The 10804-nt window shown below is 38.4% G+C and overlaps 1 protein-coding gene across 4 annotated transcripts in view; it reads right to left on the reverse strand.

Annotated features, from left to right (window-relative positions):
* asap1b (ArfGAP with SH3 domain, ankyrin repeat and PH domain 1b) overlaps positions 1-10495 on the reverse strand; it is a 78053-nt gene extending 67558 nt beyond the window's left edge. For all 4 annotated transcript variants that reach the window (XM_042510829.2, XM_042510826.2, XM_088071957.1 and 1 more), the window contains exon 1: positions 9771-10495. In XM_042510829.2, coding sequence (XP_042366763.1) covers positions 9771-9896 — 126 coding nt within the window. In that variant the 5' untranslated portion in view covers positions 9897-10495. The remainder of the gene's footprint in view (positions 1-9770) is intronic.
* Positions 10496-10804: the final 309 nt, after the last annotated feature.

Here is a 10804-nt window from a genome sequence, read left to right on the forward strand (position 1 = left end):
TGCTGCCACATACTAATTTAACATGTTTGGAGATGGACTGTTCATTAGGAGCGCTGTGTTGTTCATTACACCATAGTCTCGGACCATAGATTGTACTCTGCACAGGCACAGACGGAGTAGCACAACGGCAGACATGAAAAACACTGCAACCTGTTAACCTTAACTATCTCCAAGTCAAGTCCAACCCTATCTGTGATTACACACACCGTTGTGTCGTTACATTTTGCATAATATACTGTTCCAGTCAGATGTGCACAGCATCCGCTCAGTGAGCTACCACTTGTTGTAATGTAATGCAAAGTGACACAAAGCTAACCAATTCTGCAGTAATCACCTGTCAACTTAAACAAAATAACTGCTCTGTTGCTATCAGCCAACTGCATCCTCAGCTTCAGAATGATGCCTTGTGGACTGTCTGCTGCAAATTTTGTCCATATTTTTGTCCATATTTTTGTCCACTGCATACATGATACAGTTGACAAATCAGGTAGAAGCTACCACAGTATCCACATATATATATATATATATATTAGGACTCCATGTTAGGCTATGTGGTACAGTAGCTAAGCTTGAAGGCAAAATAAAGCCCTTTAGCCTACACAATTGCATCAGCAGCTAATTCCTGGCTAGCACTTTGATGCACTGCGGATGTTCATAATTTCTGCCATTTGAGCTTCCTTTATCTCCTTTTCACTCTCTTTCCTTTTCTATTGTTTCCGCTTATAACTTGCATGTGGCCAATAAGTGTCACTTGACCCCTGTATAATAGCTCCATTGATGATGTGGACCGTTTGAGGCAAAGAATTTAAGTTGAGCAGCTGTTCAAACTGAGAGTTTTCCAGCCCTACTTACTACAGCAAGCAGTTTAAACCCTAAACTAAAGCTTGAGTCTAAACTTAAAGCATCAATCTGTGGATTTCCTCACCAAAATATGTCAGTTTGACTCCTTTACTGTCGGTACTAGAGGTCTGTGATAGAAGATAGAGAATTATTGGCTCAAAAATTCAAAATTAATCAACAAGAAATCCAAAAGAATTTAACATCATAGCACTGGCGTCACTGTTATCTGTGAAACACCATTAAGTCACCACTGCATTCATCAAAATTTGAGTATCTTGCAAGCAAATGACCACTTTAACTGCCTTTTTCACAGTGCAGTTTAACTGGAACAAGATGTCATGTGAGTAATGGTGCCATGGGACGAAAAATGCTCCCATTCTCTCACACCATATGATTCACTGGGTTTGGTGACACAGGGGACAAATGATGAATAAAAAGCCATAACTTCATTAATAATTGAATGTGACACAGCTGTGCTCCTCCGTTGCAAATGTTGCAGAACGGAGCCTTAAATAGCCAGCACTCAGTTTTGTTATGTAAAGCCAAGTATGATAAAAACCTGCCTCCTCCTTTTGAATTATTCATCGCTTTTGCCTCATTTCTGGTGTTGTGGGGGGAATCTAAAAGCCGTCCAAAATAGGGAGCCAAATCAAACAAGAAGGAAAAATAATCCAAGAATCTATTTACACATCTAGGGATAATTACAATTTGACCCAACAAAACTGTAAAAAAAACAAAAAAACAACAACTACAAAGTATTATTATTCATCTAAAGTACTCAGCACTCCACTAACAGACAGGCACATGGTACACACACATACTCAGTGTTAATTAAGTTTATAACAGGAGACATTCCCCAACAGGCATACGCTGTGAAAATGAAACATCCTTTCAACAATACTCTCAGCTTTAATAAGACTTTCAGGTAGTTTCCAGATCAAAGAAGCAGCCAGCTCCTCCTCTGAGGCGTCATGACCAAATATGTGAGGAAAAAAGCTAACATTATCTGTTATCTGTGCAGATTTTGTTACAACTGATGTTACATGTGACAAAGCTGAAGGCTCACATGACAGTGTGTCATCAAAGAAATGACCTCAGGTGCTTTTCAGGCAAATAACTTGAAGCTGATATCATTAAAAAATAGTGTCTCTCAAACTATTGGCATTTGGAACCCAAGAGAAACAACAATGCTTTTGTGAACTAGTATTTTTATATTTTTTATATTTTTATATTTTTATATTTTATATTTTATATTTTTTATATTTTATATTTTCTATTTTTTATATTTTATATTTTATATTTTATATTTTATATTTTTTATTTTATATTTTTATATTTTATATTTTATATATTGTATCTTCTATTTTATCTGTTTTTTTTGTTTTTGTTTTTTTTCTATATTTATGTTGCACCAACCCACCAAAACAAATTCCTCGTATTGTGTTAACTATACCTGGCAATAAATCTTTTTCTGATTCTGATTCTGATTCTGATTGTAGATTTCTTCTTTTTTTCTAATGTACCCTATGGATGTTTTATTTTAAACAAATCTTGTCTTGTTGTTTACTTACAGTTTTTCTCAGCAAATACAAAAAGAAAGTTCCTGGTGAAAAATGTGAAGATTTTCTGCCTTTTTTGCTTTATTTGTCACTAAACAGAATATCTTTTTTATATTTTAGACAAAAAAAGCCACATCATCTTGGGCTCTGGTCAACTGTGATGGGCATATATCGGCATCCTCTGGTATTTTTTAGAGAAGATGATTACGTGACTTATCTGAAAAGAAAATCAGCGGTAAATTGCAGCCCCGGTGTCTTTGCACGCTCAGTGCTCTTTCTCTGTTGTCTGAGTGGGTGACTGAAAGAGTGATTGACTGAAAACAGTGAGGTTTCGGCCAACGCTGCTGCAGAGAAAACTGAACATGATAATTATTTCTGCCACCCTGAAGTGCATGCTGGTCCTGGCATTGTGCACAAAAGCTTTCAGTCTGTCTCCTTTACGTTGGTGCTTTGCTGGCTTTAACAGCACATAACTGTCACATATACGTTCTGCATGTGTATGTATCCCATCAACTTCTCGCTCTACAGCTTTAGTGGTCACAATCTCCACAGGGAACCATTAAGATGAGATTCTTCCAAAATGAGACATCCAACATTTGACTGGAGTGATACCAATTCATACAAATTTACAGATAACCTTTAAGCTGTTAAAAGAATGGTAGGAATATGAAATCTTTTCCTGGCAGCAGTTATGAGACATTTTATAAACTACTGTAAATCTTTTTGCAATCTGAGAATTACTCCATGACGACGACTTCAGGCTACTACTTTCACTCCAATATAAAGACGCAGTGATTCGGAATAAAACACCTCATTCAGCTTTCTTTTTTTTTTTTTCAAACACAGAAAAGCATCAAACTCTCTGAAGTGTCTCAAGCTTCAAATGCTGCGACTGAAAAGGCTGTTATATAAAAGTAAAAAAAAATATAAAGGCCTCTGCCTATTAGGTCAAGCCTAGCCATGCTTGAATAAAATGACTGTGAAAAGTCAACATTTTTCTGGTCCAGCCCATGTGATGTGGTGCGAGAGGCACGCTCAAAGGAATGCCAATGCAGTGAGGGTTTCCCTTGTATCGCTGCTATGGCTCTCTGTGGTTTAGGAAAGCAAACCCAATGACGCAAAGTACCATCTGTGGGGCAGGGAGGGAGACAATACATGCCCCACAGGGGAATAACAAGTGCCTGCTGCTAATATTAACTTATATCAGAGAAGGCAGGAGGGTCTCAGAGAAATAACCTGTGACATTTTCAAACAAGCAAATGTCAGATTCTCTGCTTCTGGGTGGAAAACACAATCTGTTTTGTAATATTTATAGTTTATGTGTTTTCTTCTTTAGTATTTGGGAGGAAAAAAGGGAGTTTTTAATGTTATAGGCTGCAGTGTGGGTGGGACAAATCAGAGATGCACTGATATCAGTATTGGCGGCTGCGCATATGTAGCAGAGTTTTGTTTGAGTCTGTGCAAAGCAGGAGGAAATCAGATTAAAGCTTTCAGACATGCTTATCTTTTCGATGATTTTGTTCTTTTAAAGACTTTATAATATATTTATCGCAGAGCTGCTATTACCATTATTACTTTCATTCTATATTAAAGGTATACTTGGAAATATTTCTCGGATGTATTTTCCTAAAATCAATGTATAGACTCATAAAAAGGGAACCCCTCTCAATTATCTGTGTGTATGCAGAGACTCTACTCTTCACCTGTGTTTTCTTATTTTATTATTTTGCTGCGTTTGGGATGTTCCTGGGCACAGTGCTCAGGTGAGTTAGGGAGTAGAGCTGCATGATATCCAAAAAAATAAATATCTATGGATTTTTTAAAATGAGAATCACCACTTTTTAATTTCATTTTCACTGAAAAAAAATATTTTCACTAAAAATATATATTAAAAAATAGATTTCTTAATAAATTTGATAAGTTCCTTGACAAATAATGTTCCCTAACATCTGAAAAGCTCAATGGCTCATGTTTTTATAATATATTATAAATTATTTTGTGACACAGTGCTTTCATCAAAATATTGCAGCTTCTGCAATAAGGATATTACACTTGGCCAAAATGTGATTTCAATAATATTTCGATTAATTGTGCAGCCCTAGTCGGGACTTCATAAAAGGTAGCAACCAGGTGCCAGACAGTTAGCAGCACACATCTAAGAGGAGGCTACGAAAACGCCGACACAGCAGTGAAACAAAACAAAACAAAACGCAAACATAGCGAGGTAAAACACCAAGTGGACCGAGCTTGTTCCAAAATCAGAGGGAAGGTAGGTCTAATAATGCTGATGTTTGTTTAAGTGTTTTTGCAATAAATTTGTTTTTAGTTAGCTATTTGATACTATAAAAGAGGGTGACATCATGACTTAAAGCTGTGATTGGCACGTGATTGGGTCCGACAGGTGCAGGACCTTTATAGCGCTCTTCTATTCCCTGTTTACTACTGCGCAGACTCTAACTCCAGACGTCACCAGCGCACAGCAGCAGCCATAACCAAAATATCTTGGCTTCATCTGTGGGAGGAAGTGAAGACACATTGTCCAGCTTTATGTACAGTCAGAGAAAAGCAGCAAATCCTCGATTTAAGAATCTACAAACCCAGAATGACGTTCATTAATCATCAAAAACCTCTGCTTGCAGCACAATGTTCAAAACACAGATCAATAAAAAAGTCTTCCATGTCCCAAATAACATAATAAAACATAGAAATCTTACTATTTTAATAGTGATAAAATAGTAATGCGGTGCTTAAAATGTGAAGTTTGGGGTGAAGGTTGCACTCAGGAAAAAGTCAAAGGGACACAAAAACCAAAAAGGTTTTCCCCTTGATTCCCAATGGCAATCAACCAACTAGGTTAAGAAAACGTATGTGTTAGGATCATACATTTACAAACAGAATGCTAAGACAATATGGTTAGTGGCTGTTAAGATATCTTGCTTTGGCTCAAGCTGTTTGACGAAGCAACTGAGCAACAATGTCTTCCTTACGCTCCACATCTAGTAGTTTAAAGAAACACCAAACAGTGTCTCAAATCCATAAATGTTATTGCTTCTCTCTGATTCACATCTCTGTTAATGGAAAACCCCAAGCAACCAATTTTAAGATTTTGTGTTCTTGGAATACAGAAAGGCATTTAATGTTATTTCTGACAACAAACAACAATGAAAACACTTGTTGTTATGATCTCTGGAATCTGGATGAACAAAAGATGATCCAACTTCAACAGAAAATCCAACACTGCTTTCTGGGAAATGCCGTGGAAAACGTCAACACCACAATGACTGCTTGCACTAAAGATGACACCAAAATAAAACCCAGCCCACATACTGACACAGCTTCCGGTTTGCCACCCACACACATAAACAATGCCCCCATCCATTGTTTTCTATAACGCTGCACTGATTCATGTGTAAACAGTAAACACCTTTGTGTGAGAAAAGTTACAGGGAGGCTAGGCTTCTTTTTTTTTTTTCTTTTTTACCGAAACTGACGCCTGGGCCACACTGCCTGCATGAGCAGCACATGAGTTGTTTTTTATCTCGGCAGCTGTATTAACAGGTCAGAGCAGCCATACTGCCTGTGTGAGCAGCGCTGCTCAGACGCGGCCCGGCTGCAGCTCGGCTGCAGCTCGGCTGCTGCTCGGCTGCGGCTCGGCTGCGGCTCGGCTGCGGCTCTGCACATCGAGAGAAACGGAGAGTTTGTGTTGAAGTTTGTTATATTCCAAATTCGAAATACTGAAAAACATTTATTTTTTATTGTAAATGCAATATCGGTTATCGGTCTCATTAACTACTAATATTCTGTATCGGTATGGGCCCTGAAAAAACAGTATCAGCCAACGCCTGGTGTCATTATGCACTGATCAATAATTGACGAATTAAAATGATATGATGTTGCAACAACTTTTCTTCGTTCATTCTTTGCACCTCCACATGACTCAGAGGATGACTACCCTCCTGTGGGTCCACTCGCCCCCTCAAGTTACAGCATTAAATATTCAAGCGGTACCTTTGCATAATTTACCTTGTCAACATACCGAGGAAATGACTTGGGAGGGGAAAAAAGGGACGAATGCTTGAAGTTTGAGGACAAGAACTCGGAGCTCAGCAGAAACCCGGGACACTTTAAACAAACTCCTCTTCAGGCAAAGTGACGCCGGAGGCAGTTTTGCTTCACTGCAGCAGCTCTGGGCTGTATGATGCAAGAGAGTCCTTACATGTCTGCGCAGGGATCAAACAGGGTAGCTAATTTTATTAAACAGACACTAATCTAACAGTATCCGTGGCTTTAGGCTGGCTGTCTGCTGCCTGTGCGTTTGCCACATCCTCCGTCTGATGGGTGTATCCCGGTTTGAGTTACCCGACTGTCCTCGCCCAAATGTTTCAAGGGGCATCTTTCCTTTTGTTTAAACTCTGAAGAGCATGTTGCTCGCTCTTAGTATAATGGTCTTCCTTGTCATGTGATCTCTGCAAAAATTCCAGAGCGGCTACTGAAGCCCAGCGCACATGGCGGCCTTTTCTAACAGATGTTTTTCGTTTGTGCTGCTGCAGTCTCTGCGTTCAGAGGCACAGAGCCAGAGAGGTGATTCATGATGCGAGCCTTTTCCTTGTTACAGTCAGCAGACACAAAGTGGGCTCGGGGTGGAGAATAAACACGGCCCTGGTTTTGTTTTGGTCGATTTTTTTTTATATCATGATACAATACGCGTGTAAAGGATTGGAGATAGAAGTGATGGATAGGGTCTGTTGCTGTAGCTGTTAGGAAGAGAGGATGAGGCTTGTATTTTTCCCCTAGCATATCTGGTTGCTGGCCTGCTCATCTTAATGTTTACATGTGATCTGTACAGTTATTTAACCCTTTGACCCCTGGATACACATCACTTTTCTATATGCTGATGCCTATTGGAAACTGAGCAAATTGGCCCGATCTCTTTTAAAAACATGGGAAGAATGCAAGCAGCACCAGAAACAGAAATAACCCAAAAATTAGCAAGAAAATTACCTGAAAGTTGGTTAAAAAAAAATTTAAATTAAAAAACAGACCAAAAAAAAAAAAAAAAACACAAGACCGGTGCTGGTTCTTTTTATTCCTACAGATTTTTCTCCAACTTAAAAAAAAAAAAGTTTTCTAAATCTACTAATTTCTTATAATATACGGATAATTTCTCACCAAGTTGCTTATTTCCTTTTCCCCCAGTTTTGGCTTTTTTTTAAAAATCACACCAATTTCCTCGGGGTTCAGAGGGTTAAAAGTTTGGTCTACAAGAATGAGTAGATATAGAAAATTTTATTTTATAATTTTTTTTTTTTAAATCTAGGGAAAATTTTCAAGAGAATTACGGTTTATTTCTTATTATCATAATTATATATCTGAAAATATTTTACAGAGATAATATAATTTTATGATTTTTTTTACAGGTCACTTTCCTGTTGTTGTTGTTGTTGTTGTTTTGTTTTTTACTTTGTTTTTTGCTACTTTTTCAGGTAATTTTCTTTTACTTTTTTAAAAATTTTTTTGTACTAATTTCTTCCTGATTTATTTGTCATTTTCTTCTTAAATTGCTAATTGCCTTCCCCCCATTTTTTTTCTGAAAGGAACCGAACCAATTTACTAAGGTTTCAAAGGGTTAATAATTTTTAATGTCTCTGCTTTACATGACAGATTGAACTAAATACTGTAAGCCGTAAGTCATTTACGTCATCAGCCAAATGTGTTTTAAAATGGGAAATGAGGTCACGTTTTGGCATTAACAGACAACAGTGAAGGTGTGCACTCCCCTGGTTGGATGCCCCATTTAATCATAGCAGGAAGGATGCCAGTGGAGGGTGATGGTGGGGGTGGGGAGGTGCGAAACACACATACACACGGCAACCCACCTGCCTGTCCTGATTACACTCACCTCTACGTGATCAAAGGTGACACAGCATCACAGAGAGTATGCAATATTTCACTTTCAGAAGAAATCGGTTGGGGTTTTTTATGCAATCTGGCCTATGTGAGAGTGGGGAATCTCAATAATCCTGAAACAGTTAATCCAGATCTGACTGCCAGTGACTAGAGAGGGTCCTTCTCTCTCTGTGACACACACACACACACACTGCCACGGCCTGGCAGCATGCTCTGAAGCTGTAAGTTATGTAATAGTGAACACAGAGAGCTGCAGGCCTGAGTGCACATCCTCCTATTCCCTACACCACCAGAGCCATCCACCCCCTCTCTATTATTACTCTACATATCTGGCAAGAAAAAGCAGCAGATTCACAAGCACACAAGATGAGAGTTCACCTACACACAGCAGCCCTGCGTTATGTGTTGGGGGGAATTGTCCATTTTTGCAGCAGGTAGCAAACTAGTGCATAAAAATGCACTTTTGCAGCAACTGCAGCTCAACAGGTGCAATTATCATCTTTTCTAATGCATTTGGGCCTTTTGAAATACTGTCAAATATTACCGTTTAACCCTGTAAAACCTGGTTTGACATCAGTTTTCTTGTGCTATATTCAGAGGGCTTTCACATGCATTTGAACCTTTGAAACAACTGAGCAGGTTTGATTTATTTGTATATGTTTAAGAAAAAGGAAAAATGTCTTAAGAAAGTGTTTTTAATTATTATGTTACAGAAATATTTTTATATTTAATTTCAGCTTTTTTCAGGTCAATTCCTTTTTTATTTTCACTTTTATTTCATGCAAATTTTCAGGAATTTTTCTTGTAACTTTTACTTTTTTTACTGATTTTTGGGTGTTTTTTGCAAAGTAGCATGTTGCATTCTTTTGATGTTCTTGAAAGAAATAAGACCAACTTGCTCAGGTTTTAAAGGGTTAAATTTAGGATTGATTGCATAGCGTTGGTTGAATATAAACTGCACTCCATCAATAAAATTTGAAAATTAGAAAGAAAAAATACTTAAAAAAACAAAAATCTATTTTCAAAGTAAAGAGAACAACATATATTAATTTAAATCATTATTTAACATAAATGCATTTATATATTTTAGCACTTTTTTCAGGTCATATCCTTGTTTTCTTGTTTGTTTATTACTTTTATTTAATGCAGGAAATTTTCTGGTAACTTTTACTAATTTTTCGCTGATTTTTTTGGGTGGTTTCTTGTAAAGTTCCTCATTGCCTTCTTGTAATATTCTTGGGGGGGGAAAAAAGGCCAGGTTTCACAGGGTTAAATTTTGTGTTGATTGCATACCTTTGGATGTATATTAACTGCATTCCACCAATAAAACCGGTTGTTTTGCATTAAATATGTATCTTTAATATGTAATTTAGTCTCTTTTGGGTGTTGTTTAATTCTGCATCTCCATCCATCCATCCATCATCATGCACACAGCTCTCGGGCAGGCTGACACCGTGGCCTTACCTCCTCCAGCACATTCACGGTGTTCCTGCAGCTCTGCAGTCGGGTGGTGAAGCTGGATGTTGTCGGGGAATTGTAATCCTCTGTTGTCTCCGAGAGAAACTCGGACACCGATATTTGATCCGGCATCCTTTAATAACGGTGAAAATGCCCACAGGAGGGTTGGCGATGTATGCTCAGAAAGACAAAACCATGTAAAAATAGAGGGAAAAGCAGTGGGAGTCTGTTGCGAGCCTATGGAGCCTGTTTTCCTCGCAAAACTGTGCAAAACTATCGAGATGATTAAGACGTGTCTTCTTCTCCGGTGACTTCTCAAATGACTTCACTGTTCCCCAGGGGCCATGGGAGGAGGAATTTAACTAAATTTCTGCAGGCTGTGTCCCCTTCGGTGTGTCTATTCCTTGAGAGGATGTCTAAAAGCGACGCATTTATAAATAGTGTCACTCTGCGTCTAACTAAACCTCGGAGGAAAAACCACCGTAAAGAATAGCGGATGCCCTCATTATGCTCTACAGATGTTCAATAAACCGCTTGTCGTCAAAACAGCCCGCCGTTACCAGCCTCTGTCTAAAATTTATCATAGTCCATGGTCTGCCGAGGTCGTCTCTCGCTGCAGCGGGGTTTGGTCCTCTGTCCTTCAGCCGTAGTTTTTGTTTTTTAACGCTAAACGCTGCCGCAGACACATTCACTGCCACTCTCTCCTGCTCGGCCGCGCTCGAGCTTCTCACAGCAGCCGTCAATTTCGCGGGAAGGAACGTCTGAATTTCCGGTCAAGCTTTTCACAATAAAAACCCGGAGTGACTTTTCTTGTAAATGCTGAATGTTTGAATTAACTCATTAATATTTCAAGTAATTACGCGTATTGGTTTATTTAAAATATGTTATTTCAATGTCCTCACCACTTCTAGAGGGTCAGTGAATACATAAGTCTGCTTTTTTTTGCTTCGCATATCTATATGTTGCATGGTTTTTATATAGGCTATTGACGCCTAAAGGTTTTTTATACACTTTTATGTTGTCGTTTCATATATTTCTGC

This window comes from Plectropomus leopardus, chromosome 21, assembly GCF_026936395.1.
Source record: "Plectropomus leopardus strain MGB_pleo_1.0 chromosome 21, ASM2693639v1, whole genome shotgun sequence".
NCBI classification, from domain to species: Eukaryota; Metazoa; Chordata; class Actinopteri; order Perciformes; family Serranidae; genus Plectropomus; species Plectropomus leopardus.